This window comes from Podarcis liolepis, assembly GCF_965112155.1.
Source record: "Podarcis liolepis genome assembly, chromosome: 14".
In the NCBI taxonomy this organism is placed as follows: Eukaryota; Metazoa; Chordata; class Lepidosauria; order Squamata; family Lacertidae; genus Podarcis; species Podarcis liolepis.
In genome coordinates, this window is record NC_139569.1 from 17797343 (window position 1) to 17813819 (window position 16477).

The 16477-nt window shown below is 47.8% G+C and overlaps 1 protein-coding gene across 1 annotated transcript; it reads right to left on the reverse strand.

Moving 5' to 3' along the window:
* Positions 1-1362: 1362 nt before the first annotated feature.
* Positions 1363-5099, reverse strand: LOC310692710 (noggin-2-like). The gene has a single exon (XM_083473895.1). The coding sequence runs from the start codon at positions 3280-3282 to the stop codon at positions 2632-2634; it is 651 nt and encodes a 216-aa protein (XP_083330021.1). The 5' UTR covers positions 3283-5099; the 3' UTR covers positions 1363-2631.
* Between the last annotated feature and the right edge of the window lie 11378 nt (positions 5100-16477).

A 16477-nucleotide genomic window follows, 5' to 3' on the forward strand; every position in this document is an offset into this window, starting at 1 on the left:
TGTGCGCTGCTCTGGTTCGCCGGAAGCAGCTCAGTCATGCTGGCCACACGACCCGGAAGCTATACGTCGGCTTCCTCGGCCAATAAAGCGAGATGAGCGCCGCAACCCCAGAGTCGGCCACGACTGGACCTAATGATCAGGTGTCCCTTTACCTTTACCTTTAAGGAGAAGAATTGGGGCAAAACTAGCATTAGTTGGCTTTGCCTGTCATTGGCTCTGTCACTACATACTGTTGGCCTCCTGGCCTCCTGGCATAAGTGATAACCCTGTAGCCCAACAGGTGGTGAGCTCCCATCTGCCCCAGCTAGCACGGGCAATGGTTAGGGATGATGGGATCTGCAGATCAGCAACATCGGGATAGCCATTGCTTCTCCTTCCACTGTTCTGCTGCAAGAGGGAAAATGCAAACTGAAGAATCCATTTGCCGAATGAGATGGACATGAAGCACATGCTTCCTCAGAAGTCAGTCTCCCTGTGGAGCTTACTCTCAGTGTTTACAGGGTTGCAGCCCAACTGACTCCAATGGAAAGCACAACAGGGAGGGGGAAAGAGTGCCAGAGATCTGCCAGAACATCACGCTTGTTTTTCCAAAGTGGTGGGACAATGACGACCCATGGCTCCTCAAGTCCCATCAGGTGGAGCCAGCATGGCCGCTGGTCAGGGATGATGGAAGTTGTGGTCCGACAACTTCTGCAGGGCTCCGTGTTGACTAACTCTATTCTAAATCATGCCTCATCATTTTCTATCAACTTTTCACAGATACTATGACATTTAAATGATGATAAATTGAGGGTCTGGGACGCGGGTGGTGCTGTGGTCTAAACCACTGAGCCTCTTGGGCTTGCAGATCAGAAGGTCGGCAGTTCGAATCCCCATGACGAGGTGAGCTCCTGTTACTCAGTCCCAGCTCCTGCCAACCTAGCAGTTTGAAAGCATGCAAAAAATAAATAAATGTGCAAGTAGATAAATAGGTACCGCTCTGGCAGGAAGGTAAATTGTATTTCCGTGCGCTGCTCTGGTTCCAATGTTCTGTTGCACCAGAAGCGGCTTAGTCATGCTGGCCACATGACCCAGAAAAACTGTCTGTGGACAAACGCCGGCTCCCTCGGTCTGTAAAGCGAGATGAGCACCGCAACCCCAGAGTCGTCTGCGACTGGACTTAACTGTCAGGGGTTCTTTACCTTTTTTAAAAAATTGAGGGTCTAACACTTATCGAGGCCTAAATATACCACACAGCTTGTTTAGCATTAATAGATTTCTTTGGATTTCATACCAGCTGGGATCTCTGTCTGATACACAGGGTTTATATAAGACACAACCCGCTGGGACATTTTCTCAGAGATCTGTAGAACATAGTGGAAGTATTTTTTCAAAGACAGAGTTTATTGCTAAAAATGTTTTGATCAGTCATGGTTGATATGTACACTGATATGTTGCAAAAGGAATATTCAAGTAAACATTTTCAATATTTTCTGGCATAATCTCCAGCTCCCCCCCCCAACACCTCCTATACACAAACATTAAAAAATAAATAAACTGTACACAAGAAATTTCTTTTTAACGTCTCTACATTACTATATGTATTCCAAAACAAAACAATCCATCACTCTTTCATAACTTCATACATTTTTTTAAAAAAAAATCTCCTTAATCAATATACATATTTTTTTAAAAAAAACCTAGACGACTTTGAATATTAGTCTGAAGATCAGTGACAAGTTCAGAAGATAACAAACAAACAAAAATATACAGGAAACGGAAATTAAACACCTTCCCAAGGGGTTTGTGGGGGAAAGACGGGTATCATAAACCATCTTTCTGGGGGAAATATCTCCCTTCCCTTATGCTGAAGGAAAGTGTTCCATTTTGAAAGGGTTGGGCTCAACATGTGGTCCTGCATCATCACCATTTTATTATTAATAATAATAATTATTATAATATTAACAATAACAACAACAATAATTATAATTATAATAAAAATAACCAGAAAAACACAGCGGATCTTTCCCCCCTTTTAAATTCTCTATATTTACAAAGGATGGTAATTTTCCTCTTGTTAGAATGCTATATATATATATGTATAAAAATAAACATCTTATTGTAGTGCTTAGCTTTTCTTGGGCCTGCACTGCAGTTCCTTTCAGGTTTTGCTTTCCCCATTTCAAATAAAATAAGATAATTAAAAAAAGAAATACAGTGCAAGGGGTTGCTGGGACAGGGTGGGGTTAGGACTGAGAAATGAATAAGCAAGGTCTCGTGTGTCAAAAGTTTCTATGTCCCCTTATCTCGGGAGCACAAGGTCCACCAGGAGACAAGCGAGTTCTTCATTCAATCGTTAAAAAAAAAAAAAAAACCCTAATCAAAGTTGCAAGATTACTGACACCTGTCATATCCATCAACAATCTGATTGGAGGTTCTCAGGATGCCAAGGCCTCTTGGACAAGTCCCCCGTGTGAGATTTCCAGAACAGTGTCTACTCCACCCCATCTCAAGGGACTGGGGTTGTACTGAAAGGCAGTTCTGCTAGAGCTGATCCACATATCCACATGCAACACGCACATATATATATATATATACACACACAGGAGCAATGAGGTCTCTTAGATCCAGCAGGACACCCCATAGCTGAGGCTAGCAGGAGCATTTGCATTCTGAAATCACAGGGTACTGGACCTGGATCCAGGTGCAATATTTCTGCCTCGACCACCCTTGGCAGTACCATCTCAGGAAGGTCTTGGTGACTGACTTGACAGGCTTACAGGACATGCCCTCAGGGAAGGAGCAGGACTTCTCCGCAAAGCAGTTCCCTTCCTTGATGTAGCGAGGCCAGAACCTCAGTCCCAGATCCTTCCAGGTGTACAGCACCGGGCAATAGGTGTACGCCCAAAGCCACTGCAGAAACTTCCGGCGGGCTTTCTTGCCCATCTTGAGCCTGGCCCCATAGGGAGTCTCGCCCAAGTCCAGCTTCTTCAGCTCGTTGGGCAGCGGGCCAAGGCCTTTGAACCGGTGCAGGGCATCCGAAGCAGACAGGTTGTTGGCCTGGGCTGGAGCCGCCACGGACATGAAACTGGGGTCGAAGTTGCTGCCCAGCTTCTTCCTCAAAGTCCGCTCATCCAGGTCTTGCTCCTTGGGGTCATACTCCGGGTCGGGATGCTCGATGATGTCCTTGACGGGCAGGCTGTCGCTGGGGGAGGGCCGGAGCCGCAGGTAGGGCTGGCAGGAGCCCGGCTGGAGTAGCAGTGCTAAGCAAGAGCAGAGCAGGAGAGCTTGGGGGGCCGTCATGCTCTCCTCAGCCCAGCCCAGCCCAGCCCCAGGGTGCAATGTAAGACAGGGGGTCCCCACCAGCAGCCCCAGACAGCACCCAGGCACTACCGCGGACTTGCTTCTTCCTTGCCTGCCCCCTTTCGCCGATTGTTAATACTCCACGGCCCCACTTGCCAAGTCCAGGGGGTTCATAAATAGGCTGAGACAAAGTCCAGCAAGGCCTCTGGCTTTAAATAGATCGCCAAGGGGTTAGATGACAGACGCATGTAAGGTCCCCCTTGGCACTCCCTCCCTGCTACTAATCAAGCATGGTGAGCGGGAAGAGGTGGGGGGGAGAGAAAATGGGGTGGCAGGGAAAGGAGAATCGGGGTGGGTGGGAAGCGGCCGCCCCCTCCTTGCGAAGCAGCCTCCCCAAAGGGCAACCCAATTCTTTCTGGCTCTTGGCCGTTCCAACCCCCCTGCTTCTCCTTCTCCTTCTCTCCTCTCTCTCTCTCTCCAAAAAATTCACAGCGGACCGACCTCCATCCCCATGGTGACAGCTGGACTTAGACCCACGACAACATGTCTAGACGGTATGACAGGGTTTGGCGTGAGACTGGAGCCCAGGAATAAAACCCTCTTTTATAGATGGGGAACTGTGGAAAAGGGGTGGGGGGAGAGCAGGCGTAGCAAAGGGGTGGGAGGTGGAGGTGGGGGCTGGAGGAGAGGGTTTTTACAAAAAGAGGGAGAGTCACAAGAAGACGGGGCCAATTTTTTGGCGGGGTGGGGGGCTCCCCACTTTTCCCTGTTCTCCCCCGCCCCTTCGAAGTGCAGTCAATTTCTTCTTGTTGCGGGTTATTGTTATTATTATCTCCTCAAACAGCCGCAGATCCCCAAGGAAACTGCCAAACGGCCCCAGGAGAACTTTTCTTCATTTTCGACGTCTTTTCTTCGAGAAGGTGCAGCGTGTCCGAGCGCAGTGGGGGGAGCGGGGATCTTGCTCGCCCGCGGAGGACAGAGAGCAGAAACTTTCCGCGCTCCCTTAGTAGGATCCAGCTGCCCCCGAACCTATCTCCGAGGTCATCCTCCGCGCCACTCCAAAGCGCAGGCACCCAATAAAATCCCAAAAGCCGCGGGTGGGGGCGAAGCACGAGCCACTGCCCCAAAGGACGAAACTCAAAAGCCTCCGAGGAGATCGCCCCCCGATGCAACTCCGAGGGGCGGCGAGTCCGGGAGCCGAGAGAGCGCGAGGATCGGAAAGAGTTGCCTCGCTCGCCTTGGCGGGGGTTGGGGTTTGTTTTTCAAGCCAGCCAATTGGCAAAAGTCAAACGCGTCGCCCCGCCGTCGCCAGGCTGATCTCTTTCTCCAGGAGCTTCAGGATCCCGGGAGTCGGGGGGGGGGGGAGCTGCGGGGGGCGGAGAAGCCGCCTGGCTGGGTGCGCGCGGGGGGCTCGCCTCCTTCTCGCCGCCGCCTCGCAACGTGCTCTTCTGCGGGAAGAAGGGCGCGAGCGAGCGAGGTTTCGCTGCAGCAGCCTCGGCTCGCCCCGTCTCCAAGGCTCGGCTCGGGAGGAATGCCTCGATCCTCTTGCTGCTGCTGCTGCTGCTGCTGCTGAATCTGGTGCGGCGGCGGCGGCGGCGGCGCCTGGCTGCCTCCTCGTGGGGCGCCGGAAAGGCGGCGAGGTCCTTCCTTCGCTCCCTGCCCTGCCGGGGTGGCTGGCTCGCTTCTCCGGCGGAGCGCCTGGTCGCCGTGCGCCTCTCGTGCGCTCCTGCCCGCGCTCTTCCTCGCCCAAGCGCCTAGCTCGCTCGCTCCTGCGCCCAATGGCTCCGCTGCCCAGCCAGCGCGCGACTGCTGCGCTCGCCTCGCTCAATCCCAAATTAAATATCCCCCCTCGGATGGAGCCAAGTGTCAACGGGAACGGCCCACCTCTGTCACTTTCACCACGTTGCCTGATTGACAGCTCCCGCTCGCTCCCTCCCCTCCGCTCCGCCGGCCCTAAATTGAAGCGCGCGCGGGACCCGCCGCTGGGTCCTAAAGACGCACCATGTTCACCGTCGTCCTGCACTGGGGGCTCCCTGGCTCCTTCTCTCTTACAGGCTTGCAAGCGAGCACACAGGGGCAAGGAAGGTTGCGTGTGCGGGGAGAGAGCGGGGGGGGATTGGTTTCCAAGCGAAAAGTATTACTAATGAAGAAGAAGAAGAAGATGGTGATGATGATGATTAACATAGGAAGCTGAGCTGCCTTATACAGAGTCAAATCATTGGCCCATTTGGCTCAGGATTGTCGACACTGGCTGGCAGCGGCTCTCCAGGGTTCCGGGCAGGAGTCTCCCCCAGCCAGACGTGCAGATTCTGGGGGTTAAGCTAGGTGCCCTTTCCCTTCTTAGTATTTATATCACTCCAGTGTTGTTGAGGCACCGATTTCGGATTCTATAAGCGACTGTAGGGTCGCGTTGTTATTGTGGCTCGAGCGCTGGTGGACAACCCCCGTGGGCAGACCCCAGTGTGTGTACAGCACACAAACACACGCAGAGGTATGGGGGGGCGTGAAATGCAAGATGCACAGCCTGTGACACGTCTGCTCTGCGTAAAGTTCAAGCGTTTTATTTTGCTTTAAAGAGACTAAGCCGGCTACCCCCTGGAATTCACAAAAAACACTTGTCTCGCATTTGATCTCCCAGCCAACCTTTGAGATAATAATGGACCGGATTCCGGTGGAGCACTCCAACTGTCGGGATGCAGGGGCGGCGCGGGCGGGGTAGGGGGAAGAGTGTAGGAGAAGCGAATTTTTGTTCTTTGCACGCGTCTGCCTTGTGTCTTTGCTTTTCCTTTCTCTACAACCCTCTCAATGTATCCTCCTCCGGTTCTTCTCCGCTTCTTCCCAATAGAGAAGGGAGGAGGCTGGGTGTTTTATTTTCTCTCTACTCTCCAATCCTAGACTAGGAAGGAGAGGGTGGAGACTATTTGTGGCTGAATTCAAGGCACTCTGCACATGCCCTGTCTCCATATAACATCACATGCCCCCAAAGCTGAGCCCTGGCACACTTCCTGGCAATAAGAAGCACTGATATTACCATCACAGAGGGAGGAGGAATTTACTTAGAAAGATTGATAAACTGCTTAAGCAGTGTACATAATCAAAAGCTAGAATCCACAGAATAATAATTATTAAAACAGATCAGTAAAATAAAAGCTTTAAAAGTGAATATGAATGCAGATAGCTAAAATGACCTTGTATACGTTGTGACAGATATGACTTCTGGAAGGCATCTGAAGTGGAAAATTTTGCCTCTGTGTGTTGCTCACACCACATACAACAAGCAATTACTTTTGTGGCTTTCTGGTGAGGCAACAGCCTTTAATTTTCAAGATTTGATTTCCATTAAACGTTTAAATTATGTTTTGGATTTCATGTTCACAAGCCTGTGTGTCAGAATACTGCTTGTACCATTGGTTGCCTCACCTCAATGTCTCATCACTGTCAAGAGCACTGAAGTGTTATTGAAGAAGAAGAAGAAGAAGAAGAAGAAGAAGTACCCCCCCCAGTTTATAAGTCACTTGCTACTTAAATAGTCCCATGAGTGACTCACAAAGTTTTAAAAACATACAGCATAACATGAAAATGAAAAAGAACAATGCATCACAATAAAAAACGCTACAAAAATCCACAGAACAGATTCTGAAACAGCTGCGAAAGAACCTTTGCTAGCAAAATATTTTGCCTTTGCTTTCTAAACAGTGTTATTTTTTATTTTTGATGGTTGAATCTATGCTTTAAATTGTGTATACTTTATCTTTTAATTCTTGTAAGCCATGTGTGGTGAAAAGCAGGGAATAATAATAATAATAATATCTAGCAGATCAGACTCATTCCTTTTTCAGCCCACCAACACCCTCTTCTTTTGCACAACAGAGGAGCCCCAGCAGGCCACCCTACCAGGAGGCCCGGAGTTCTATCTTATGGGATGCTGGGTCCCTGAAATCTCCCTGCTTTACCCCCTTCACTAAATTTGAGACGTGGTGCCATTTTTAATGTTGCATTTAGTTTCACGGCAGTTTCACTCAGATACTCAGAAGTAAGTTCCACCTACAGCAAAGCATTGAAGGTCATGTGTTTAGGATCAGGATGAAATGAAATGAACAGAGTGACTTGACTGTCTTGAAATCTGGGGGTGGGGGCACAGAGAAGGCTCAGTCCAGTGCATTTGAGCTAGCTCCACACTAAGTCCTGGGGGAGTCCCATGGACTTTGCTCTTTCCCCCTCAGCATGGAATAGGGATCATTTTGATAAGCGCATTTCCTAGTCTAGGTTCAGCTCCTGCCTCCACCGAAGCTTGTGGGCAGCAAAAGGGTTAATGGGGGTGTGAAGGAGATGGAGAAAACCAAGAGGCAACAGAGATGAGAAACTCAGCACAAGCTGCTGGCCGACCGCTGGGCGCTGCTGTAGGCACTTGTTTAGAAAAACCAGGCGGGGGAAAAGATGCCTGCGGTCTCGGCTCTCCCGTTTTTTTGTAAGAGGGCCAGCTCAGCAAAGAGAGAGCCTCGTGGGCTGCTCGGACTAGGACACTTTTCAGCTTCCTCCGCACCAAGGATGGGGAAGCAGTGGCCCTACGGATATTGCGCGGCTCCCCAGCTCCCATCCGCCCCAGCCAGCATAGCCAATGGCCAGAGTTGATTGTAGTTCTGCAACATCTGGAGGGCCACTGGTTGGTTCAGCAATAAAACTGCTAGCACATTTGCAAAGCTAAGCAGGGTCCGGTATGGTTCCAAATTGGATGGGGAACCACATGTTGAAATCCCTGCATTGCAGGGGGTTGGACTAGAAGACCCTCCAATTCTCCTTCTCTGTGCTGCTGCAACATGGGAGATGTGGACTCGGGAGTCCACTTGCCTCATGCCCATACATGTTTCCTCAGTAGTAAGTCAAGGGGGCTGACTCTCAGGAAAGTGTTTATAGGACTGCAGCCTGTGGAAGCAGGCTCCCATTGGGACTAGTAGGATAGAAGGGACAGTCGGTGGAGCCAGAGCTACTGACAGGCCAGAGCCAACTACTTCTAGTTTTGCCTCCATCCTCCTCCTCCTGCTGCCTGCCGTGAGTTCTACAAAGGATGCTGGTGCTTTGCCACAGTATTGCTACTGTTGTACAAAAGGATCTAAAGCATACATAGGGTAAAGGTAAAGGGACCCCTGACCATTAGGTCCAGTCGTGGCCGACTCTGGGGTTGCGGCGCTCATCTCGCTTTATTGGCCGAGGGAGCCAGCGTACAGCTTCCGGGTCATGTGGTCAGCATGACTAAGCCGCTTCTGGCGATCAGAGCAGCACACAGAAACGCCATTTACCTTCCCTATTTATCTACTTGCACTTTGACGTGCTTTCGAACTGCTAGGTTGGCAGGAGCAGGGACCGAGCAACAGGAGCTCACCCCGTCGTGGGGATTCGAACCTTCTGATCGGCAAGTCCTAGGCTCTGTGGTTTAACCCACAGCGCCACCTGCATCCCTAAAGCATACATACCATACATTTAAAGTGCACCCCTTGCAAGAATCCTAGGAACTGTAGTGCTGGGAATTATAGTTGAGGAGTAAATTACAGTTCCCAGGATTATTTTTTTGGAGGTCATGCTTTAAATATATAGTGTGCATGCAGCCTATGTCCAGTCTTCTTTACTGAGCATTCTGTCTTGTTTGTGGGGATGTTATGCCACAATAAGCATTCATTCAGATTTGCTTGCACAGTGCTAATACATCTTCCTGTAAACCAGTTGCTTATCCCACTCTGTTAAGAGCATTTCCCTGCCATTTTCCTAATAACAAAAAGGACGTTGTGGATTGGTTGCACCAGAATGTGCTGCAAATGTATGGTGTGTGCTTAGGAGTTTAGTAATAACCGGGGTTGTTCTTTAAAGCAGAATTAATTGGGGGGGAGGGGTTGAGGAGGCAGAAAGTAAACATTTGAAAGTCTTTGCACTGTTGGCAAATTCTGTTAACTTGTGCCATTAATTTGTTCAGAAGTCACATCCTCTCTGGGGTCAGCTGCTATATCTGCTTGCATGGCACGGTTCAGCTCTGGAAACTGAGAGAGCGCAATAGAGTAAGAACCCTGGTGCAGCAGAATTAGGACCCATCTCTAGCCCAGTATCCTGTTTCCAACAGTGGTGAGCTAGATGCCTTTGGGAAAGTCACAAGCATTTTATATTTGCAAATGGGACCTGCAACAAAGTGTTGCAGTGTGGAGTGCTCTTGTTCAATGTTCTAGTCTGCCAGCCCTGTCCTGTTCTATCCCCCTCCCCCGCCCCAAAAATACCATTCAGTTTTCCATGGCCACTTGAGCACGCTCAGTCTTCATTGGGCTAGGGCTTTTGCGGGGAGCGGGGAGACCTTAAAGGGTTTGTTTTTAGTTTTCTTTTTTGGGGGTAGTTCTGTAAATCATAGGGATCCCCCAACCCTTCTGACACCTACTTCTTATGCACAAAGGCTGCTATTTTTGCTATGTCTGGGTCCACACTCAAATTAGTTGACTAGTATATGGAATGTTGCCTGGATACAGGGATATTTCACCTAGCTGTCATAGCTAAGAACTGTTGACAGATCTCTCCTCCTTGAATTGTGTTCTCAACACGTGTAAATTAGTGTTCTATAAATATCTGAGGTTAAGGGATGCCTTCATGACAGACTCCAATCCTGGCATATCCCAGGGGCACTGGGAAAGTCTAGAAACCTTGCCCCAAATCCAATTTGTGTCCAGACTGGCAAAGGTTTCCTGGTGATATAGGAGGGGCCCTCTGCACGCGCTAAGAGTGGTTTTCTTCTTTTTATTGCATTCCAGGGCTGAGCTCTGGAATTCAAAATTTGTTCCTGGGCTCAGCCAGTTCTTCTGACTTCAAATTAAACCTACTTCTGCTGGGTGTAGAACAGCCGCAGTGCCAAATTTCAGAATTGTGTGTGTTGGACAGTGAATTGCAATTCAGCACTTGTGCCAAACCTATTTAGAATCTGGCTCATGCTACTTTGAGCATCAACCCAAATTGTAAATGGACTCAATTCTACACCACTACCCTTTCTTTTCAAGGTGAGAGTCAGTGCAAAGAGGTTTTGCAGAGACATAGACCTCAATGCACACCAGCATCCAATTCACACCAGGGTGCACAGGACATTCTCATTCTTCCCAGGGCCAGTGCATACTGCTGTAAGCATGCACAACAGAGACGTTAATGTCAACAAGTGACATTAAGAAACACGGGAAATGCGGAAGTCAAGCCAAGGCCAGCTCACCTATCCCAACAGAATACAGCCGTGAGAGTGCTGAGTGGAACCTGGCCTATCAAAGACCTTTCATCAGTTTGGAAACAATTACACTGGAAGCCCACCCAATCCTGGATAGGATTCAGATTTATAGGTGCATACCTTTAGATCCCCAAATGTCTAACAGCCCAGGTGTACTTATCTGGCATGGTCTTGCCTGGCTACTGAAATCATTCTCAAAGGCTCCTCTTTGAGTCCCTACATTTTCAGGGGTGAGTGGGAAAAAATGGGCTACCTAGCCCTATTCACTGTGTTATTGTTAGTATGTGAAGTCCTAAGAAACCATTTTGGGGCACATGACTAACAAGGGAGGCCCTGCAGGTGCCGCCACCTCTGGGTACTGGGTACTGCCTGGTTGGTGATGATTTGTTACATGGATTCGCTCCCTTCTTGGTGGTGGTTCCCCATTTATGGAATGCTCTTCCTGGTGAGGTGTGTCTTTCCCCCTCATTATTGACTTTACCCAGCCATTTGATGGCTGATAGATGCTTACCACTGCACTCTTGACATAAGCAACTATGCTTGCTTGGTATTTATTTTAATTAGATGTTTTTAATTGTTTTAAAATATGTTTTTATTTTATTTTAAATTACTTTTTTTTTAACATTTTGCCTTTTGCCACCCTGGTCTCCTTTGGAAAGAAGGGCTGGATAGAAATGTAATTAATTAATTAATTAATTAATCTGTTGCTATTGAGCCCCAGCTATGGAGCACTCTCCCCAAAGAGGCAAACCTGATGCCAAGTTTATTGACTTTTCTGTGTCAGGAATAGATGGTTTAATTTACCAAGGCCTTTTAGACCTGTGGTTTTTTAGATTTTCTTCTTTTTTCTTCTGCTTTATGCTGAGCGTATTTTAGCACTAGTGCTGTTTTAATTGTATTTGTTGAAAAAACACAAATTAATTTATATGAGCTACTTAAAAAATACTTGGGGAGCTGTTATCCCCCCCCCATTTCATTGTGATTCAAAGTAGGCACACCATGTTGCCAGATAACAGCACTCTGTGAGCCTAAGCTGACCTGCGAGTGCCAATTGGCCATTTTTTCTTCTTTGATGGTACAGAACAGTTGGTGTGTAGAATAATGGGTACATTCTTCCACATCAAAGGAGATGTTCATTACAGCAGACAGAAATTTTCCACTTATAACAGAAGAATTATGTGGAAAATATTAATTTATCAAAATCAACATTTTTTTTAAAAAAAGCTTGTGGGGAACGTTTAACTGATTGATTGCTTTTGGGGGTTCCCAGTTAAGAAAACATAAACAAGAAACAAATCATTTGGCATTGACACTTCAACATATATATATATATTTAATGTTATTCGTGAGAATATGTTGGCCAGAGACAACTGATGCCGTTTCAACATCAAACCTACTATTTTGACAGGGAATTCCAAACAGTTTTGGTTTGTCATATCCCATTAAAGTTATTCTTTCTTGTCTTTTTTGTCCTTTTCATTTTTCACAATCCTTCCACATTTTTGGGTACCTTTCTACGGTTTCCGCCCTAAACTGAAAAGGAATGGAAGGAATCTGAACAGTGCAACCTCAGATAATCACACGTGAACATCTTCCAAAACACACTTTCTCCTCTTCACATACTTCTGCAGGCAGTTATATCAGGCGTGGAGAGGAGAGTTACATCAGGTAGGGGAGAGATAAGATTGGTCCCACAGGGTTTTATCCAACACTAGTCCTACTCAGAAGGGACGCGGGTGGCGCTGTGGGTTAAACCACAGAGCCTAGGACTTGCCGATCAGAAGGTCGGCAGTTCGAATCCCCGTGACGGGGTGAGCTCCCATTGCTCGGTCCCTGCTCCTGCCAACCTAGCAGTTCGAAAGCACGTCAAAGTGCAAGTAGATAAATAGGTACTGCTGCAGCGGGAAGGTAAAAGGCGTTTCCATGTGCTGCTCTGGTTCGCCAGAAGCAGCTTAGTCATGCTGGCCACATGACCCGGAAGCCGTACGCTGGCTCCCTCGGCCAATAAAGCGAGGTGAGTGCCGCAACCCCAGAGTCGGTCGCGACTGGACCTAACGGTCAGGGGTCCCTTTACCTTTAGTCCTACTCAGAGTAGACTCCTTGACATTGATGAGCATGATTAAGGTTCATTCATTTGAATGGGTCTACTCTGAGGATAACTCTGCTCTCTATAACCCCGTATCTCTGAAAGAGAGAGGAAAATCTAACAATCGCTTTAAAAAGAATACTGTTATAATAAAGTTTCCCATAGATTACTTGGGCCAGCTAACTTTTAAAACTACAACAGTGCTGCTCAGCAACCCTCCTCCGTTCCCCCCCCCTTCCTCCTCCAGCCATGACTCTTTGTCTCTGCCATTTGTTCCTGGGGTGTAAATTCATAGAATCACATTTTCTGGATTACTTCATAATTCCAGGGGCAGTAACTTAACATGCTGAAAGCACCAAGCTGCCCAAAGACCTGGAGATACTGGAACGGCAGCAGCTGCAGACAAAGAAGGGGAGATTTGGTCTTAATGACTGTAAAGTCCTGCCCTTGGAGAAAAGGAAATAAACAACACAGCTACAGTTGTTGGGCGACCCGCAGCTTCAGTCATCACATTAACGTGAGGTTCTTTTTCGCTTCTTCCTTTAATTTGCTCATGACTATCCTTTTTCCAAAAGCCAACTGTGCAGTTGCTGCAGGGGAGGTGAGGATTAAGGGATGGAGAGGAATACATTAAACAGTCTGCCATGGGGATGTGTGCAAGTAGACTGGAGTTATCCAAGGATTGCTTCCTGTACACATTGCTAGGACTATAAAGCCAAATTCTGTATGGCTGGACAACTGGTGTGGATTTGGCATTCTTGCACAATAAATCTGCTTCCCTTGCTCCCAGTGGTGTAGCGTGGGGGGTGCAGGGGGGGGCCGGCCGCACCGGGCGCAACATCTGGGGGGCGCGCGCTCGCGCTCACAGCTCTCTGCCCCTACTAAAATCCACGGGTTAGGGGGCAGAAATTACTTGCCTTGCCCCGGGTGCTGACAACCCACGCTACGCCACTGCTTGCTCCCCTCCAAAAAACCAGACGTTTAGGGGGAAGTGATGGGAAAATGCACTGGAGAGGGTGGGATAACTAGTGCTTGACACAATGTCGCCCAACATCTCTGCAAACAGATCAGAATGAAGGCTCAGTTATCTCATCTCCCCACAAAACTCTGTGCAAATGAATCTGGAGGGATGCTCAATTAACAAGTCATCTGGGAGCATCAACTCAGCATGCATGGATAATCTTATCACAAGTCTTTTAACCGTCCTCAGGAGTCCAGTAAAGCAGAGGGCCTGCAGATTTTGTTGGAATTACAACTTCCATCATTCCTAATCATTGGGCATGTTGGCTGAATTTACCAGGCATGGTGGTTTGGTGGGCCCGATCCATAGGCTTACGATCTTTGCTTTAGATATTTGGGCCCCCAAATCATTTAGAGCATTATATGTCAACACCATAACCTTGCACTGGGTTCAGAAGCAGATTGGCAACCAGGACAGGTTCTTCAGAACCATTGTTACATGGTTCTGGATTGGCCATACCAGTCAACATCCAGACCACTGCATTCTGCCGCTTCAGAGCAGATCACTGTGACAGAGCAATCTCTGTCCAGGAATAGCTGTAGCTGGTGAAGTGGTCAAGGCTCATAACAGGCAGTTCTTGCTATTGACGCTACTTCGAGTTCCAGCGATGGCTCTGGATCTAGGAGCACCCCCAAGCAATGCACCTGCTCATTCAAAAGGAATGTAGCCCCCTTCAGAACAGGCTGCCTACCCAATTCCTGGGTGCAAAAACCTCCAACCTACAGCAATAGGCATGCGCAGGGTGTGTGTAGGATGTGTTCAAGCACCCCCAATTTTTTAAAAAAGGGGGATCAGTGAAAGCAGACAGACACAGGCAGAATAAAAGGGCTGCTATGCATCTGCAGCATCTGCCTGTGTCTGTCTCTGGACGCAGCCATGGAGTGATTGGCTCCAGGAGGGAAATAAGGGAGGAGAGGCTGCCTCCTCTGCAGACATAAGCAGCAGATCCATCCCAGCCTTTTTATTTTGCCTGCATTTGTCTCTGCCTCATGGTTGTGTCTCTATCTGATCCACTCACCACCTTTTGTGGAGAGAGATCAGTGGAGGTGAGGGGCTGCTTTTGTGGTGCGCAAGGAAGAGGAGGAGCCATCCCACTCTCAGCCCTGCCTCTGGTCACCTTGGCACAAGTTTTTTTCCTTCTGTGATAATAATAATAATAATAATAATAATAATAATAATAATAATAATAATAATAATAATTTATTATTTATACCTCACCCATCTGGCTGGGTTTCCCCAGCCACTCTGGCTGGCTTCCAACAAAACACTAAAATACAATAACCTATTAAACATTAAAAGCTTCCTTAAACAGGGCTGCCTTTAGATGTCTTCTAAAAGTTTGGTGGTTATTTTTCTCTTTGACATCTGATGGGAGGGTGTTCCACAGGGTGGGCGTCACTACCGAGAAGGCCCTCTGCCTGGTTCCCTGTAGCTTTGCTTCTCGCAATGAGGGAACCGCCAGAAGGCCCTCGGCACTGGATCTCAGTGTCCGGGCTGAACAATGGGGGTGGAGATGCTCCTTCAGGTATACTGGACCAGGACCGTTTAGGGCTTTAAAGGTCAGCACCAACACTTTGAATTGTGCTCGGAAACGTACTGGGAGAGGGGGAAAAGTCTCCTGTTTCAGCTTCTTGACCATTCTTCTTGTTGTTTTGTTAGCTTTTTATCCTTCACAGAGGTGAACACCCTTAACAAATGACAGTTCCCAAGATTATTTTGGGGTAGCGTCATATGCTTTAAATGTGCATTGGATGTGCTTTAAACATACAGTGTGGATCTGCCTTTAGTCTTCAGCACTGGCCTTAATTATGCTTTATTGCTCCTGTTATTTCGTGATAGGCTGCTATGGTATCGCATTTTTGTGCTTTTATTTATGTACCCCATCCTGGGATCTTTTATATTGAGGAGTGGGCGTAGAATATTTTATATAAATAATACAGCATTATGTGTAAAGGGCTGAGTCCAAGAGCATGCACCAACAGATGTTTGACATGCCCTCTAGCCATGAGATATCTGAAAGTGGATATCAGCAGGGAAGAAGAGCAAAGTGAAAAATTATGGCTATTTGAATCTACAGGAAATCTTAAATCATTTCATTGTGGGGAGGGGGGTAGAATATTGAATACAGCTACTTCCTCATTCTTTGCCAGAAATTCTGAAACGGAGAAGCAACAACAATTAATACATCAGCAATGAAATAGATCCAAATCATCCAACGCTCACATTGTGAAAGTCGAAGCAGTGGCAGTACATTCTGGGTTGCATCCCACTACATTTCCCTCAAAGTAGACCTACTGAAATTCAGGGGCCTAAGCATGCTATATCCATTCATTTCAAAGAGTCAGCTCAAGAGTATGACTAATAATGGATAGAACCCTCTCACAGCAATATTTTGGGTGGTCTGCCACAAAAGCGGCTACATCAGTGCTTCTGGAACCTTCCAGAAGGATCACTCCACTGTAGTATGGTGGTTAGAGTGTCAGACTATGACCTGGGTAACCAGGGTTCAAACCTTCACTCAACCGTAAAGCTCATTGGGTGATATTGGGTCAGCCACTACCTCTCAGCCTAGCCTGTCTCACAGTATTGTTGTGGGGATTGAATGAGGAGGGGGAGAACCAGTGCTATTTTTCTAGAAAACAAGGGGCCAGAACTCACCATGAACACCTCCCTTATTCTCTTATACAGTGGTACCCCAGGTTACATACGCTTCAGGTTACATACGCTTCAGGTTACAGACTCCACTAACCCAGAAATAGTGCTTCAGGTTAATAACTTTGCTTCAGGATGAGAACAGAAATTTTGCTCCGGCGGCGTGGCAGCAGCAGGAGGCCCCATTAGCTAAAGT